The sequence below is a fragment of the Periplaneta americana genome, chromosome 3 (assembly GCF_040183065.1).
Source record: "Periplaneta americana isolate PAMFEO1 chromosome 3, P.americana_PAMFEO1_priV1, whole genome shotgun sequence".
Lineage (NCBI taxonomy): Eukaryota > Metazoa > Arthropoda > Insecta > Blattodea > Blattidae > Periplaneta > Periplaneta americana.
Genome location: NC_091119.1, coordinates 95785993 through 95805839, shown reverse-complemented (window position 1 = coordinate 95805839; position 19847 = coordinate 95785993). Strand labels below are relative to the sequence as shown.

Below are 19847 nucleotides of genomic sequence, written 5' to 3'. Positions count from 1 at the left end.
TTTCTCCCTCAGATACGTCACATTCACGAAATAAGACCGTGTTCTTCGTTCAACATAATTTTATTATATAAGTAAGGTACCTATGTAGCCTATTTGGGACGAGTTGGGCAGACATATGCTGTAGCTCTCCCAGTAATCTAGGTATTTTAGCAATGTCATGTAGTGTCATGTAGGCACAAGTTTAACATTCGCAGAGGCTGGTCAATGAAGCTTTCGTTTCGGCACAATGTAAGACATTCAATTTTATACGCATGCAATTATAGTACTGATAAGAAACATGACGTAATTTAAAAATCACTCACTCAAATTAGCAGCTCCTCTGAATCATCTCCATCTGAATCTTCTAACGCAGGAATATAATGCTGTGACTGTGAGGTCCCCGGGGTAGTAGGCGTAAGTTATTCCTTGCCTGTCCACTTTCATTTCTGTACATAGTCAAGGTACCTATTTTTTCCAAAACCTTCGGTGGTACCTGATAATTCTTGCAACACTTGTTCACACGAAACAGACCTGATGGTATTGTCAGAATTTAATTCATTAATTTTGTCCCCATCCGTTTTCGTAGACTTCACGACATTCATCATACTAAATATTCTTTCCACTTTAGCATTCGACCAAACACACACAATAAGATCAACCAACTCTTGAAAAGGATTTATATTAGATGCGTCCAGTGCTATCATAGTAATTTTTCTCTTGGCCATACGTTTTCTCCCTTGAAATATATTTTACTCCCCTCTCCCTATCTCTTCGACTGTCATTTATTTTAATGATCTTTCAATATGAAAGAAGTAAAGAAATTGTTTTGCTTTACATTTTAATTGTACAACAAGCTTGAGTTAAAGAATACACCATGTAGCCCCACCGTAGATGCTAGATGCACACTTGTCTCAATACGTAATCTTGGAGTGTATATTTGCAGCACTTCTTGTTTTTCAACCATTATTTTATATAATTCTGGATTCCAGTGCTGCAGAGGTGGACAATTTTTGTTTATGAACATCAAACAAAATACATTAGATACAGCAAGAGATGATCTAAAATCTGTACAGATCTCCGCGTACGAAACTTAGGTAACCATATGGCGTATGGCTCTGTGCAAACAAAATTTTCTTTTCCCCATACAATTAACTAAAAAAATTGTAGGTTCCCATATGATGTATGGCCCCGTATGACCTCCATGACAGCACTGGATGAGTCCCTGTAACTGACTACTTCACTCCAGAATTCAATTGTGTTTTTTAAGTTGCACTTCATGCAGCCACTCCTTACGAAATCGTTGCTGATATTGAGGCCCTATATCTCAATTAAATAGGCCTAGCACAGAGAAAGGTTTAACGTTATTGTACCAGTATATTTATAAAACGAGTAATAATTAACCTGTCATGGTACACGTCTTACACAAATAATATTCTTTAAGCAATTGAATTTACTCTGTCTGTATCTCTATTACAGTCTTTCTTGATCATGTGAAGTACAAAAAATAAAATAAATTGCATAGTGCATATATAACTACAACGTCTTTGGTGCACGGTGACAGCAGATGTTTGATTTTTAACGTTTGATTAGAATGTCGCCGCACCAAAGAGTTTGTAATATATTACAAACTCTTTGCGCCGCACTTACATTTTATTACTGTCGATTGTTAGAATCGACCAGTGTCGCCAACACATAAATTGTATCCCCGTCAGTATAATACCTGGAAATCCGTCAGAATCCGTAAAAATTAAAAAAAAATAGGACCAACTCAATATATCTATATACAAATATACTTCCTTACCAATCTTGGTTAAAGTAATAATAATTCATCCACAGCATCTGCTTCTATAGTTCTCCAGTTGATGTGCTGGGTTGGTCTATGCTTTCCCAAAATTAAACAATTAAAAATAACAACAGCTTAAAAAGTCAAAAGACGATGTAAATCGTAATATCCGCCATAAAATCCATCACCCGTCAAAGCCATTCTTTTTCCGTCCGCTACATTGAAATTCTGTCAGTTTTGACGGAATTTCCATCCAGTTGGCAACTCTGGAATCGACGGGTATTAAACTTGCAAAAACAACAATAACACTAATATGAATTTCATTTCAGAAACTTCAAAAATTAAAAACCGCAAATATTCCCACTTGGCAAAGGTTTTGTTTTTTACTTTGTTATTTAACGACGCTATATCAACAACTGGATTATTTAGCATCGTTGAAATTGGTGATAGCGAGATGATATTTGGCGAGATGAAGCCGAGGATTCGCCATAGATTACCTGACATTTGCCTTACGGTTGGGGAAAACCTAGGAAAAAACTCAATCAGGTAATCAGCCCAAGCGGGGATCAAACCCGCGCTCGAGCACAATCCCGGATCAGCAGGCAAGCACCGTAGCCGACTGAGCTACACCACTGGCCTATTATAGGAGTTAAACCCACCTCTTATTAACTGTAGATCTGCGTATATGATAAATGATTATTATATCACCGTTTTATTTTACAATTCTACGAAACTATAGTTTCTAAAAATCCAAGCATTGTTAAATTATCGTCACATTTCGTTAACTTTCTCTTCTTCATAATCATTATTGTCAAATTCATTGTTAACCACTGCCACTGCTGCTGCCACTGCCACCACCATCCCCCACTACTACCACCAACATTACCACCACCAACTGTGGCTCTTCCAGCACATACACCTGCTACTGCATCGATGGTTACACTGGAGTGCACTGTCAGACCAACTGGGATGAGTGCTGGTCTTCACCCTGCCTGAATGGTGGCACCTGCACAGATGGCGTGGCAGCATTCAACTGCACATGCCCCGACGGCTATGCAGGTGAGTGTCCTTGCAGTAAGCACCTATACACCTGCACTCTGACTAACTGGATTCTCAAAGCTTAATTGAATGGCACAGGTGACACGTGCGCCGAGAACCTAGATGAATGCGACTCTAATCCTTGCTTCAACAATGCCACTTGCTTGGATGACATCAATGGGTACACCTGCATATGCCCGCCTGGCTACTCTGGTAAGAGCCTGCATGTTGCACGTTCACACACAGCACATCACATCACAAACCAGACAGACACAGCAACAATAACATGAACAATACACTGTCTGGCAAATAAATAATGACATGGTCGTTATATTAAATGTTGAAAATATCATGACAAGAAACCTTATCTACATATTAAACACAATATACTCCTGACCTGTATTGCGCTCATTCTTTCTTCTTTCTGTGTCAACTTCTGGTGCCACAAAGTACAAAAAAAAAAAAGTTAAGAGCTAAAATTAAGTGCTGCGCAAAGATAGGTACATCAAAGATGGTGATGTGAATACATTAAGTTCATGGAGACAAATATTTATTCCGAGCACAAGTTTTCTGTTAGTTTCCTTGTTTCAAGAAAAGCCAAGTCCACCTGCTGGAAACTGATTCCAGACCAGAATGCTCAGTTTCCATCCGAAATGAGTAATCAATTTGAAAAAAAAAAATGATCAGAAAAGTGCAAATTGAACGTTGTATGGTTTTGACAACGTTGATTTATGATTTTAATATGGATAAGAAAGTCATATATGCAAGATTTAAGTAAAACGAAGATCAGTGTACGATTTGTTCCTCACTGTTTGGTGGATCAATGACGTCACCATACTGAATATCCCAATCATTGAAACTGCAAGAAGAAACACAAAATCGTTGGTCTCAATCATTAGTGACAATAGATTAAACATGACACTATCATATTATTTTTTCTTCGCTCCACACATCCTTCATCATGGCACTATCAGTTCATCTCTAAAACAAAGCACCAGAAGTTCAGAATGAAAGTCGAGAAATCATAAAAAATTAACTATCTTTTTAGAAGTTGAAAATCGAGATAAGATTATTTTCCTTATGATAGTATTACCCATCAAACCTGTCACTAAGAGTATTATATGAAAATATTGAAAGAACTGTGGTTGTTTTATTTTTATATAAGATCCGTGTATCGCAAATCAGGCACCAGGTTTTTCACCATGACAACACACCAGCTCATGAGGAGGCAGCCGCACAGAAGCTTATGCACTGGAAAGATATCTCTGCAGTTGTAAAATCAACATATTCTTCAAATTTGATGCCTAGCGACTATTTTCCTTCCCAAAGCAAAAATTGTCACTGAATATGTTTTAACGACATTGGATCCATCCAAAACATCATTGGCTAACAAGCTACACGCTAGGGTTGCCTATACATTCCATACCAATTACAGACATCTGGGTTTGATCAAAATTGAAAATAAATACAGATTTTTTGCTTTATGCAACCGGCCATTACAAAATTACCCTGTATTTATGCACATACCAGTATCTATTTTATGTGTTACTGTGTATCGAAACAATAAAAGATTCGGAAGGATTTTATAAACGCGTCCATTGTCGATCTATCATTATCATAATATAAAATCTTAAGGAGACGAAAAAAAAATCTTAAAATTGACTCATTGTTTACGAACTGCAGCCAACCAGATGTTATTTCAATTTCAATTCAATCGAACTGTAAGTCTACAACAATAAAGATAAGAGTCAGTAGTTTCTTGGCAGTTGTTGAAGTGAGAAGACGTTCGATTTTGTGATGCGACATGTGAAATAAGAATGGTGTGTGTATGTGTGTGTGTGTGTGCACACGTGTGTGTATTTTCACTTTTATAATGGCTCCTAAGTCCACTATTGTGGAATAACAGTTAGCATGTCTGACAGTGAAACGAGCTGGCCTGGGTCCAAATCCTGGTTGGAACAATTTATCTTGTTTGGGTTTCTTTTTCCGAGGTTTTCCTCCTCAATCACTTGAAGTAGAATTGTTGGGTAGCTTACGGCGTTGGACCTTAGATTCATTTCGCCTTCATTAACTTCAGTTTCATGTCTCATCTACAATAGTTTCAGGTCGACCAGGAGATCCAGCAGACATGATACCGTGATTCGCCTACAGATGTCATCTGTCTGGGAGAGCTCCATATGATCCGGAAGTCGAAGGAGATTCCAAAGCTGACTACAACAGACCAGGGACCTGGTAGCTGTGTGTAGCTCTCTCGGACAGATGCTGCCATCATGAATCATGGTATCTACAGTGCTGTAATTTTCAGGTCAATATAGGATGCAGCAGGACTTAGAACGTGGTTTGCGAATAATGCCATCGATCTGAGGAGGCTGCGGACAACAAGGAGACTCCATCAGGTCTGGATGCCATAGCTGAATCGATAAAATGTCACCAAGCAGTGAATCAAGTGCTTACAGGAATGCTGTCCTAAGGACTTCAAAAATCATTCCACAATGAAGAAGTCAGCACAATAAGCCTCAGGCTGCAGTACAAGCCTTCGGGCACTCCTCAGAAAATGAAAAAAAAAAAAATGCTTAAACCTAAACGGAAGTGCAAGTTCAATGATAAAGTGCAAAATTAATTTCGTTACATAAAGAAGTATAAGGACAACGATAATAAAACAGTTATGTGTTTAAAATGTAATTCAGTGTTATCCAAGGCTCATGGGAGACGGTCAGATATTGCAGATCATTTGAAGTCTTAAAAACATAAATTAGTTCTTCATTCGCTTCATTGAGTTCGAAAAAAATTACAATCTTTTTTATACCGGTATCTGTTAAACCACACAGTGACTGTTACGAAATAGCAGCGAGTGAAGGTACGTTTTCTTTCCACACTGTCAAGTACAATCATAATTTCAGTTCGATGACTTGTACATCAGAAATCGTTTGACAACTGTTCACCAAAAATAAATTCTTACGTGCACGTCAGAAAACAAGGGATATTGTTGTAAATGACTTAACGGTAGGCTATACGCCATGTAGGAAGTTGTTCGTGAGTTGGTAAAAGCACGATTTGTGTCTTTAATAATTGCGTGATGACAGTTCGAATCGCAAGAGTACAAAAACAGTTCTTGTGCTTTTATGTTATTTTGTGCCACATATACAGTAGGTATAATAGGGAAAATGTTGCACTTCAGTAATGTGAAAGGGGTAACTTCGGATATTCTCACATTATGTAATTTTGGAAGTTCCCAAAAATTAAAAGAAAATCGTAACCCTTTCTGCCAATACCATGAAAACAAATTTTAACAGAGTTGATCAAATAGGCAAAAATAATGTTTTCAGCAAAATAAAGCTGAATCTAATTAGAAACATTTTTTAGATCTGGGTTGACATTACGGCGAAGTGAAGAGAAACGACTAAAAGCATTTGGAATGTGAGTATGGAGAAGAATGGAGCGTGTGAAATGGACAGACAAAATAAGAAATGAAGCTGTGCTAGAAATAGTGGGTGAAGAAAGAATAATACTGAAACTGATCAGAAAGAGAAAAAGAAATTGGCTGGGTCACTGGTTAAGAAGAAACTGCCTATTGAAGAATGCACTGGAAGGAATGGTGAACGGAAAACACGGAAAAGAAGAAGGTATCACATGATAGACAACATATATATATATATGGATGGAAAATAGGAAAAATTGGAGAATGCCGGGTTTCCAGTTAAAGATGTTCCTTTGGGCAGAAAGCTAATGAATGAATGAGTGGGTTGTTGTGATGCGCACATTCTCCGACTTATACAACAGCATTCAGAGTGCGAGTGACTTGTTACCAGTTGACGTAGAAACAATAGTCTGCAAGATTTTTTTGTATTTTTACATTTATACAGTTCGTGTGGAGACTCAAAAGAATTCTACGAATGTGTAGATGTTCAGTACCGGTACCAATAAAGTCCTGAACACTCGAAAACAAGACGGCTATTGCTTTTTCTAGCTATTGATAGAGTTATTTCTATTTTTCCTGGCTTGAAAGTCATATTTCTTCTCTCAAAAGAAAATTTTTTGAAAGCCCGACTTCGCTTTTATGGCTTCAGTCTCAACTAAAAATGTATTGTTGTTGTTTAGTCACCTGTCCGAAGACAGGTTTGGACCTTATAAGTGACACCAATAAGGCATCATTCATGAGGCAACTAAACCAGGTGATAATGATGTAAGGTGGCTAGTTAATTTCCCCCCGCCATGTTAAGACATATGGGTAGTGATTCAGTTTATATTTATGTGATTATACATAGGACCTTGGGGCAACATGTTTTTGTTTCTTCAAAATAAGGTAGGTCTATATTGTAAAAATGTATACAAGATTCAGCTTGAATTAAAGACAAAGATGAGACATTGAAGGAGGTATTTCAGTCCCCCACAATGGTTCACAAAAAATCTGAAGCCTACTTCAACAGTAATCCACCATCTAGATTAACCATTTACCGCATTTATGACAAGTTCGTCGAAACCGGCTCAGTTGCTGATAATTACAAAGCGAACAGCAGTTGTTGATCACATACAGGCTGATCCCTTAAAAACATAGTTTCTGTACAACAGACTTTCTTACATAGTCCAAGCAAATCAACAAGACAATACGGTGCAGAATCTGGTTTATCCAGGTTAACTGTATGGGAAAATCTTGAGGAAGGATCTTGGGATGCAGCCATATCTTATGCAAGAAAGATGAGTTCGTAGAGGAGAACTAATGCAATAGCCAGCACGTTTGCCAGATCTTATTCTCTGCGATTTTTGGCTGGTATGCTAAAAGACCATGTATGTGCAATCAAGCCACGTAATGTTGACACTCTGCGAAATAGATGTAATTGCAGCAACTCCACAAGAAATGTGCATCCAAGCTCTGCATACAACATGGGAAAGGTTCCTTACGTGTGCTGAACATGATGGTGAACAAGTGTGGAAATTTTGAAGTTAGTGTACCACAGTGTGAATAACTAGCCATATAAGTGATAACTTCTTTTTTAGAGACATCCTGTACAGCAACCCTATACAAAGTAAATTTGAATTCAACCGACAAACTTCCAGGAGTTGTAGAGAACATTCAAGTAAACAATTTGAGATAAGAAGCAAATGCACAATAGTTCAGATCACGAATCTAGCGGGACAAAAATAATTTTGGTTACCCTTGAATATGTACCTAAAAATGGTTAAAATTACTCTAAACATATCGCCCTAGCATGATTTAGTCTTTAAACAAGAGTAGTCTAAAATAATACTGTGTGGCAGAGCCTCAAAGTTGAATGTTTAGATGTTGACTTTGTGTCTGGCATCAGAATGTTATTGTCATTGTGAGGTTAGTTAGTGGCTGCAAGGAAGTAAGTGTAAACAAGAGGAAACTACAACTTCTACTGGATTTTAAAGATAAGAGTAACTAATTATACATATACTGAGAGCTGTGTCTCTGTGATATTAACTAATATTTGTTAGGTGAAAAATTCAGTTATTACTTCATTCTAGAACTTTAAACAGACTGTAAAAAAATATATATGCGAACATATCAATGAAAATTTAGTATACTGTAGAGAAATACAAGGGCTATAAGAGGCTTTAAACCGCAAAGTGCGCCACTTTGCCTTTTTCAGATATTTGTCATTTCTTTCAATGTATGGTAATTAGCAAGAAAATAATCCTGCAATAAGGACTTGCCTTATACAAAAAGAAAACGTCGGTCGGTATTGTACCAAATCAACACGAACGGAAAAAATCCCAATAAAAAAAGCAAATAGGATGTTAATTTAAAGATACTGAATAAATTAAACAATTGAACTTAATTTAAAGTAATTTTTTGTGTCGATCTTACATAATTAGTCTAGAAATAAAAATTAAATCTTCATAATTATGTTAAATTCTCTTGCTTAACAACGAAGATTTTAATGCTTTCATAATAAATATTAAACAATATTATTATTTACTATTACCGGTATATAAAAAAATTCAGAATGGTCCTTTACTTTTTATTTCTAGAGGAAACTACGATATCTCAAACAGGAGTCAAATTATGGATGAGACTCAAATGGAACTTTACCAGATGAAAAGGTTTACAGTGAATGATTTATGTAATTATGTTAAAGACAAATTAGAATAGCAGTGATACTATTGCAAGAAAAATTACGAACGGAAATCTGACTTTCAAATATTTTGGAAGCAATGTGGTAAAAAAAAAAATGCAACAGGTTTGTGCTAAAATATCGATAATGTTTCATTTCAGACAAAAATTTCCTGGGAGATTATTACGTTCACATAGTACCACAGAGCCTACTCCTACTTGCATTATCTGTTGCAAAACCAAGAAAATAATTTATGTAAGACAGATTAAAAACAAGGTGTAGATTCGTTGATGAAGGAGAGATCAAAAGAAGTGCGTCTTGCAAGTCAGTTCTCATTAAGAAGTGTAGGGATGAAGAGTCTGTAATGAAAGACAGAAGAGAAATCACTCTGAAAAGGATTACAAAATATATAAAAGGCTGCTTTTTACAATGTTCGCTGCCAATACCATATATCCCTGATGTAGGCCTACTGTTATTTTATTAGAATATAAACTCACTAAACAGCAATACATTAATATCTGAAAATCTGTTATATAGAAGCCAAGTTATTAACTTTGTCTAAATACACCCCCTATGAAGGAATAGTTTCTCTTACACAAACGTAATAAGAGTTTGTACACAGAACAAATATGCTACCTCTAACTACTATACAAAGTTTCATAAAAATTATAAAAATCTTGTCTAATTTCACCCCTATAATGTGGTACCGGTAGTTTCTTTTACACAAATGAAGAGTTTGCGGGAAAAACGTTGAATGTCACATTTGTGTTAAGGATTACATAATGATCTAATTGAGCCTATAACTGCAAGATGTAGTGCTGTTTCTATAGAAAATAAAGGAAAGGATTACTGTATTCGTGGTGATAATTCTCCTTTTTACAATTTTTCATAAGAACAACATTAAATTTCGCAGTGATCCATTGAATTAGATAATGACATCAACCTTAAGAAAACTGTGACATTCATCGTTTTTCCCGCAAACTCTTCAAATGTAATGAGAGTTTCTATACAAAACAAATAATAAGTTACTGGTACCTGTAACTATTGTGTAAAGTTTGATGAAAATCTGTTAGATAGGAGAAAATTTGATAATTATGTCTAAATTACCCCCTATAATGAGGTAGTGCCTTTAACACCCTAATGAGAATTTATATACAAAACAAATGTTGCCTCTAACTACTGTGTAAAGTGTGATGAAAATCTGTTAGAAAAGAAAAAAGTTGATAATTTTGTCTAAATTTATCCCCTGTAAAAGGGTAGTTTCTTTTATACAAACACAATGAGAGTTTGTGGTACAAAACAAATATTCCATTTTGAATATGTTACTTGTAACTACTGTACAGAGTTTCATAAAAATCTGTTAGATAGTATAGAAGTTATTACTTTGGAAAAGAAGGTATTTTGTCTTTCACGTGTTAAATTTTATATTACCTTGTTAACATGTTTCGGCCTGCTATTGGCCATCTTCATAATAGCAGGCCGAAACATGTTAACAAGGTAATATAAAATTTAACACGTGAAAGTGATATAGTATTAAAAGTTGTGTAATCAATTGTATAAAGAAGTTATTCATTTTATCTGGCTAGATTTACGTTTTGAACCACTGTGCAATGCTCAGGAATCAATTGTTCACAAAATATAGTGTTAATTATTTTTATTTGTAAACTACTTACGCTTTATTGCTTTACTTTTAATTTTACTTGTAGCAATTCTAATTTATAATTTTAACAAACCATAATTAGTTAAGAAAAATCAAGTTAATACTCTAAAATTGTACATGCAAAAAGCACAAATTAGCACTGGGAGGCAATTACACAATCATCTAACAAGAACAAATTACTGCAGATTTCGTTCAGAGTGCGGTCTTCCTGATTCAATATAGGCTTTGCAACTCATAATTATTGGTTGCCTGACCATTGCAAACATATCAGGAATTTCTCTCAACTCCTGGGCTACAGCAATGACCTGTACAACAAGATCTTTGGCTTAAGCAACTGGAATACGATAAACTTCGGTCCCAACACAAAAAAGTTTAACGAGCTTAGATCAGGTGACCTAGAAGGTCAGAATGTTCGATCACCACTCTCAATCCATCTATCACGAAAAGGAATGTCAAGGTATTGCAAGCCATTGCACTATTTAGGTAGTCAATTTGTAAATAGAGTGTCTTACATTGTGATCTGAGTTGAGGTGAGCACCTACATCCTACAGGAAGTACTTTTATCATCGGATTCTTCCCTGGATACTTCCACGGCCTGTTGCTAAGAAACAAAGGGTTCACAACATGTTGTTTACTACTTCAAAATACTTCAAATGATGTCTCCTATCAGTCATCAAAGTTTGTTGGTTGAATTAACATTCATCCTGTATATGCTAGCTTTTTCAATACTGAATTGCCACAAATCTTCCATGCAATTCGATGCATTGAATACAAAGTGATTTTGAACATAACATCGTTTTATTTAATAGATTCACTACTACTACTACTACTACTACTACTACTACTACTACTACTACTACTACTACTACTACTACTACTACTAATAATAATAATAATAATAATAATAATAATAATAATAATAATCCGAGGCATGGCAGCCCATGAAGGACTATGACCGACCAGCCAGCTACTGGCCTCACGTCCACATTCCGAAGCAGAGGTGAACGATCATCCAACCAGAATGGAGATATCGTGTGTTTAGCACGATGTTAAAGCTGACTTTCGTAAACTGGATTTTGCTACCTATCATAGCTCCCCAAGTGTATCACAATGCTGGGTAGACAACGGTCCCATACACTAGCCGAAATTTCATGAGAACATTTTTTCTCCCATGAGAACTGGAACCAGCATATATTCCATAGTGTGAGTCCTAGGCAGGATGTCTTAGACCAGGACCCCACAGTGTGTCATTATTTATTATCTAACTTAGTACACATTACCAAAGACGTTTCAATGGAAGACTTAAATTATTTGGAAACATATATTTTATCAATTTAGAATTGATAAAGATTCTGAAACTGCCAAAAACCTTTATTTTTTTACTTTACTTTTGAGAAAGTATTGTAATGCTTAAAGTACCTAGTCTATTCGCCTTAAAGGCTTTATAAAAAAATATATGTTTTCATAATTGTGATTTATCTATTACTGGAGAAAAATTCGTTCTGACCCAGAGCTGAGAGTCCTGGGTTCAATTCCCGGTGCCGGAACAAAATTTTCTCCAATAATAGGTATCTACAGTATGACTACTAGTCATTGATTATTCATATATGAATATAAGTTTATATTGTGATTTGTACTTAACGACATTTATAGTGAATGACGATAGGTATATCCTATGCATGCACATGACAACTGAAGCATGTTTACATAAATAATAAATTGTTTAAATCTAAAGTTAACTAAAAATATACCTTTATAATTTTAATTACATTCCAGTCAACATTGTTGGACAATATTAGACTATACTGGTAGCTTGTTTAAGAATGTTAACAATTAAACTTAGGAGAGATAACAATTGAAGCCGTGGAAAACAGCACAAATCCACCTTTTCAGCCAAACTGAGTTAAGCACAGAATCGTGTTCCTTGCATGTCTATGCACCAAATGAGATGCAAAACAACATAAATTTCACATCACAAGCAGTGGTGTAATCGTAAATGAAATAGTACCAGGGCGCATCGTGAAAAGACTGCTGCTGCTGCTGCTTCTGCTGCTTATTAATAATGCTGCTGCTATTATACATACTACTAATCTATACTTATAAAATACAAAGTTGAATAAGATGCAAGTAATGCAATTATTATTTTAAAAAGTAAAACTAAAGAAGCAGGGCACTCTCAGGTTGAAGAAAAAAAGTACCACGGTGGCACCCTGGCATGACTACGCCCCTGATCACAAGTCCTTCCTTTGTATGACTTTAGAAATAGTATGTAGCAAAAGAACACAAAGTCGGAACCTAGTCTCTTTTGCTGCTCATTTAACTATCAGCAATGAAGCGCACGTGTTGTGAAAGCACACAACTACGTGTTTCTTTATTTTACCGCTTGGAGCGCTATGTGTTTAGTCAAATTAAGGACCTAAAACCAATATTTATAGGCTACTATGACAAAAAAATTAAATGAGCTGTGACATCGTACAAGATTATCCAATACAGTGACAGCATTATTACAGCATTGACTACAGCCAGCACTATTTTAAGTGGCACATTTCATTTCAAGACAAACGTTTCAGGACAAAAGGATCTTCATCCAGCATACCAGAATGAAATACCAGTAAAGCAACCTAAGGCAAAAGACATTTTTAAATAAATATAAAGCATACCATTAGAGTTTAAGCTGTATTCAACGTATCTTAAATAATTATGGGAATGGTGAAAAAGATAACCCTAATAGTGAAACTGAAGTGTCGGACACTGATGATGAGTAAGGAAAGTTTTGCAATGGTCTGTTATATTATATTTATTATTGTTTATGCATATAATATATATCAGTAAGTTTATTAAGTTCACATTTTCAATTTAAAGTAATATAAAGAGAAATAGTATAATCCTTCTTTATTTACTGAGTTGCAAAACAACACAATTCCACAATTTCTAAACTTTAATTACAATTAAACTATGTGAAGCATGGAAATGACACTTTACCAGCACCATACCTACTGTAAACTGCAACACTGGTGAAAATAATATTAATCTATGTAGCATACATGAGACAATATTAATAAAAAATCGATTTTCTCAAAATAAGAAAAACTGGAGATATGAAGTTTTGCATCTCATGGCTTCAAGTGACTGGGATTGGTCGTGTAAATTACAAGATACGTATTTTACATTACGCGTAATTTCTACGTATTTTAAGTTCCATAGGAAAACTAATTTATTGTTAGTATTGAGGCTTCACTCAAAGTAGAGCTTCATTCATTACATATTGTTACTGGTATTCTTCTTGAAGGTGCTGTGTTGCTGTATACATTTTGCCCAGTTTTAATACTAATCAGTCCGTCAGACTTGCTATGCAAAAGACTTCTTATGTAGGCCTACGACATGATGTCCCCCAACTGTTTTTATATAGAAAGGCAAAATCAACCACAATACATGCCAAATCGGCCCAGAGGGTGACAGGACATGTAAATTTTCCTGGCATAGAGAGTGAGTAAACTCCAGGTCCCAAGACACCTTCACGAATAATGTAGAAATATAATAAAATTATAAAGGTACTACCTCTGGGAAAAATATCTATAGGAGTTCTCATAAATAATAATTAAATGCTGTTTTCACTTTTATGAACAGAATGATTTCATTTATCATCAGAATAAAGAAAAATTTAAATGAACTCAGAATTACTGACAGAGACACTATTTGTTAATGAAAATTTCCGAATTGAAAAGATAAAGAGTTCGGGATCAAACGAAAAGACAAAAGATATAGGCTTCTACTGGGAAAATTGACAAAGTAGGTAACAAAATTCACATGATGGAAATTGTTGGCAGCCTTTTGATGGCTAGTAACTTTGGATACAGGTACCTTATGCGAGTGGATATAAGGAATGAATGAATGAATGAATGAATGAATGAATGAATGAATGAATGAATGAATGAATGAATGAATGAATGAATGAATGAATGAATGAATGAATGAAAAAGAACATAACATGGAAAGCTTGTTTTTTTAGTAGGTTATTTTACGACGCTTTATCAACATCTCAGGTTATTTAGTGTCTGAATGAGATGAAGGTGATAATGCCAGTGAGATGAGTCCGGGGTCCAGCACCGAAAGTTACCTAGCATTTGCTCATATTGGGTTGAGGGAAAACCCCGGAAAAAACCTCAACCAGGTACCTTGCCCTGAACGGGAATCGAACCTGGGCCACTGGTTTCGCGGCCAGACGCACTAACCGTTACTCCACAGGTGTGGACGGAAAGCTTGTTTGATGTGCCCAAGTAATCCATGCATGTGCTGTTGTTAGCCTGGGAATTTTAACACTGTGTTAACAATATTTAAAGAAAATTTTGAATTCATCATAATTTTTTTACATGTACACATATGACAAATTACGCACTTTTATGCGTACTGGTATTTGACTTATGTAGAAAATACATTTTTACGAGTAACTTTTTAACCCTGCTGAAGTAGGTATATTACAAACAAATATAATATAGTACGTTGAATGGAAAATGAAGCTTATAATTTTTAAAATTAATATGCTATATTCGAAAAATTATAATTTTGTTCGCCATAAGTACCTTATTTACCCAAACTGAACAGAACTATGTTGTTGGCTTTGTAATTTTCATTTTAATTTCATTTATTGTATTCCATAGTTCTTACATCAACATTGTAGCTATGAAATGTGGAACAAGTAAATGTTGTACAAAAATATATAATACATACCCGGTACTAAGTACATTAATTCAATTTATAAGCATAAACAGTTCACTAGTTGAGTAGAAGGTATGAATCGAGAAATTTTTTAAATTCTGTTCTAAACTTTTTCTCTTGGCCCTTCAAAGCTTTAAGATAATTAGGCAGTATGTTGAAGACTAATACAAGAATAGCGAATTTCTTTTTTATAACAGCTGAGACTAAGAGTGGGTGGATGAAGATCTGATTTGTATGTTGTATTAAAATCATTAATGTTCTGATTAGTATTAAAAAAAATATTTTGATTTTTAACATGAAACATCATCAGGGAAAGAATGTATTCTCGATGTAAGGTCAATATTTCTAAATTTTGGAAAATATTTTTATTTGACATCTTTTATGCACACTTGTCATTATTTTTAGGGCTTTTTTTTTTTTTTTTTGTAAAACATAAATATGTTTAGCTTTATGTGTGTTATAATGAGTGTACCGATACTTATTATGTGAAGATGTAAAGAGACTAACATGTAAACCGTGTATTTGGCATGATTTAACCAATAAATATTCCAGGCTGGTACCACTACATGAGTAGTCTCTGCCAGTTTCTATATATAGAGAGAAACCAAGAACATATATGCACTGTGGAAGAAAAAAACTATATATAATACTTTCATGAAGCATTAATCTTGCAGATCTAAAAGAAAAAGCTACCGTACAGAAAATATCTGAATTACAGTACACACTACCTAGTGATTCTATGATTTTTTTTACAAATTAATGGCAAAAAATGTCGTTACATAACTTGGAAATTAGCGTTTGATATGCGTCCAGTGTTAATAGATTAGTTGAGCTGGCATTTCACGAGGAGACAGTGTATTCATTTTTCTAGTAAACTGACAAAAGAGAGCTATTTCATACAGAGCAACGTAAGTACACACATTCAGATTTCTCAATGAACAATATTAGAAAAATATTCGATGATTGTACGATTATTTCAAGAGGAAACCCAGATCCCCAGATTTAAAATTTTGTCATTTATATGTCTAATAGAAATTGAAAGACAGACTGTGCAATAGTACTTTGCTGCAACAATTAAAAGATAATCGTGGTGAAATTTCCAAGAATCCCAGAGAAGTTGGCCGTGTTGATGGGAGTAGATATTCTTTTACAGAATTCGAGGCATGAAGGACGTTGTCATTTTGTGATTCTACTATAAATTAAGGTAAATCAGAGTACAATACAATTTATGTTACAAAAAAAGTTAGGAATTTATTGGGTAATAACAATGATGCACTGTTTGATAGTATCAAAGCTACTATGCTAGTAATAGGTAGAACCAACGAAATGAACGCCAATATACTTGTAATACCGAACTCTATTAAAGACCTGTGATTCCATCAACTTGTGTTACAACAATAGTAAAAAATTTCATTTAACAAGACTTAGTACGGTACACAATAGGTGTACTCTCGAAAGACAAGGTAATAAAAAGAGGAAATTGTGAGAAAGAGTGCAAAAATAGATGCACTAATTATAATAATTACTGATAATTAATAATTACTGTATTTTTATCAGTGAAATAATGTTAAATTAGTTTAAGAGGTACTGTTATTGCTATAAACATGACTTGCAGTTATAGAAACGAAAGAAAAATATTGATCATTAAAGTTACAGTAGCACTTATTTTATAAATTATAAGAAAATAGTTAATACTTTGGAAGTTTAATAAAAGTAATGAGAAAATATAAGTATTTTTTTTAATCATTAACGGTAAATATTACTAATATAATGGTCTATATTTATTTGATGCATTTTATTTTCAACAATTTCCTTTAAATATCACATGCAGAGTTCAAATTATGCTACTTTTTCTAACTAGCTTATTTTAATTAATTAATATCGCTCTTAATATTTATTTAATTTAGATTGATACAGTACAATGTCATATTAAACAATTCCAGGCCTATTTTTTATTGTGTTTCACTTACATAACAGATGACAGAACAAAGTGAACTTGCTCATTATAGGGCACTTTTATGCACTTTTTCATAAACATTAAAATAAACATTATTTCATTAGTAGGTAGGAAAAATATTTACAAACCTTTCAATATATCGTCAAAAACAGCATTAATAAGTTTGCTTCTTGCTTGTTCAGAGTTTAGTACGTATTACATTTAATATTCAACTTTTTTTTCTCAATTTTGTTATTACGCATTGAAAAATTACGTATGATTTATTATACTGCACACGGTTTTTATCTCAAATATTAAAAATGTAAAATTCTCGCACAATATCATTTTAATCAATTTCTAATCGAATATAGGAGATGATTTAAATAACTAATAAATTGTGGCAAACTTAGATAAAATCTCTGAAAATCCTACTAATGATAATAATTGTCATTATTTAATGTTTTTCCAGACTTTGTTGAACACACGGTTCAAAGCTAATGTTATACATATTCTCACTTCTTATGTGTATCAATACAGTATGCAACACTTGTTTCATTATAATTGGGAAATGGAATTGTGTTAGAAAAATTCACTGACACCGATAGATAACACTTATTTTCAATGCTGTTATTCTATATAATAATTCTCTATTATCATCCTAGTTGTTGGTAACACTACCCTTATCCACCACTTCACTCTTCTCTTCCCTTCATTTTGTCACAAACAATATGATTTCAGAGTAAGGTGTACGAGCTTCAGTGATGCCAAGTGGAGAAATGGAGACGACCAGTCAGATACTGCTTTTCTTTGCAACGATGAAAGTGTGCTCTGGTGCCGGATAGGGGCGCTCTATGGGCGGTACCTCCTGGCAGATCAGGGTAGTATTCTCAGTATACGTAGGATGATCATGCTGGTCAGCAGTGGCTGGTGTTCGGGAAATGGTCTCTATTCCTGATGACCATTACGAATCTGCCTTCATCTTTATTGTATCTTCAGGGCTGAAAAGTCACCCATTGAATCACTCATCTCATCCCTACCTCCAGGGGACTGTATGCATATGGACCTGCCCTCTCTGCACATTCACACATACACATCAACACCACCACAATCATTACTGCCTCTAATACCACCATCACCACTCCTACCACACCACCATCCTTGTTTGCCACCATGCCAAACAGTGATATAATTACAGATTCTGCTCTCAGGTGCGTTCTGTGAGACTGATGAGGCTGTGTGCAATGCTACTGGAGAGTCTCGTTGCATGAACGGGGGACTCTGCATTGAGGGCCCTGGAGACACCTTTACATGCTCCTGTCTTGCAGGTATGTGCACTTGTCTGACACCTCTCTGTACAAGCATGTCAGGTGTCAGCTCTAATGTATGGTGCACTTTTAGGCTGGACGGGGGAGCTGTGCAACACCTCCATCGATGAGTGTGCCTCTTCACCGTGCCTCAATGGGGGCGTTTGCGTGGATCGCCATGCAGACTACGCCTGTGCCTGTCCGTTTGGTAAGGAATGGCTAACAAGACAATGCAACTGGATTCAATCACATCAAACTTCTTTAACATAAATTAGGATCTAAATAAAAATGATACCAATATGTTTATGTAAACCCACGCAAAAGGGTGACCAAATGAAATTAGACGAAGGTGGAGGAAGCAGGGCAAGAGAGGAGCAAATCTGTAAATCTCATGTATAATTTACAGATAGCTGAAATGGTTACTTGGCATCATCACTGCCCATTTGTCCTGTCAGTACCGTAACTGCTGTAATGTAAGATTATTCTAAATACAAATGTTTGTGATACATACCAGAATTTATAGTAAATCTGTTTTACTTGTGTATAGGTAGTTTGGATTTTGTACAGACAGTAATCCAGTTCACGATTTCAGCCTTACAACCACCTTCGTGTATTCCATTGTGCATCATAGTGGTTTCTAAAACTATATTAATACAACTGAATTGTCAAATAAGTTCAATTTTATTTGAATTATTCATTAGGTAGAGGTGGCTTAATCATGTCACATCATGTGCTAAAAATGTGAATAAGTTTATGTATTTAATATTCACAGTCAGCCATGGTAAGGCGCACAGTTAATATTGTGTGGAAGTCACGGTTGTGGATTCGAATCCCGCCCAGGATGTGAATGTTTGTACGTTGTCAATGTGATGCCATGTGTTGTCTTAAGTGGAGGTATGGCATCGTGATAACTCCATGTTGTCATGTGTCTATCTGATATTATGCTGAAGAAAATGGAAGTCCAAGATGGTTACAGTGCCGTGACATTAGTCATCACACACACACATAGCACATAAAGAAAAATGTATGTTTTCTTTGTTTATACATCTAACTTTTCATAATTATGAAACATATTAGCTCCAACTGCACTATTTTTAAGAAAAGTTCATATTTAATATTTTCACAAAAATTTAGCGACAAACTCCAAGATTATTAAATAATCTAATTTGAATGGGTACTGTGAATCATTCTATTTTAATTAATTAACTTTGGGGACAAATGGGTGATAGCCATGAAAACTAGTACAGAGGTTATGCCATGCATCGTCTATCTATAGCCATTCCTATAAACCCCTAGCATGGCCAGTTTAAATATTATATAATTATGCATTTAGGAAATAGATGTAATGAAGACT

The 19847-nt window shown here is 34.9% G+C and overlaps 1 protein-coding gene across 2 annotated transcripts in view; it reads left to right on the top strand.

Moving 5' to 3' along the window:
• Positions 1–19847, top strand: part of eys (eyes shut) — a 109263-nt gene that overhangs the window by 64408 nt on the left and 25008 nt on the right. Inside the window, exons 3-6 of one of the 2 annotated variants that reach the window (XM_069821001.1) lie at positions 2673–2821; positions 2900–3013; positions 18398–18514; positions 18588–18701. In XM_069821001.1, coding sequence (XP_069677102.1) covers positions 2673–2821; positions 2900–3013; positions 18398–18514; positions 18588–18701 — 494 coding nt within the window. The remainder of the gene's footprint in view (positions 1–2672; positions 2822–2899; positions 3014–18397; positions 18515–18587; positions 18702–19847) is intronic. The other variant, XM_069821002.1, reaches the window with a different exon arrangement.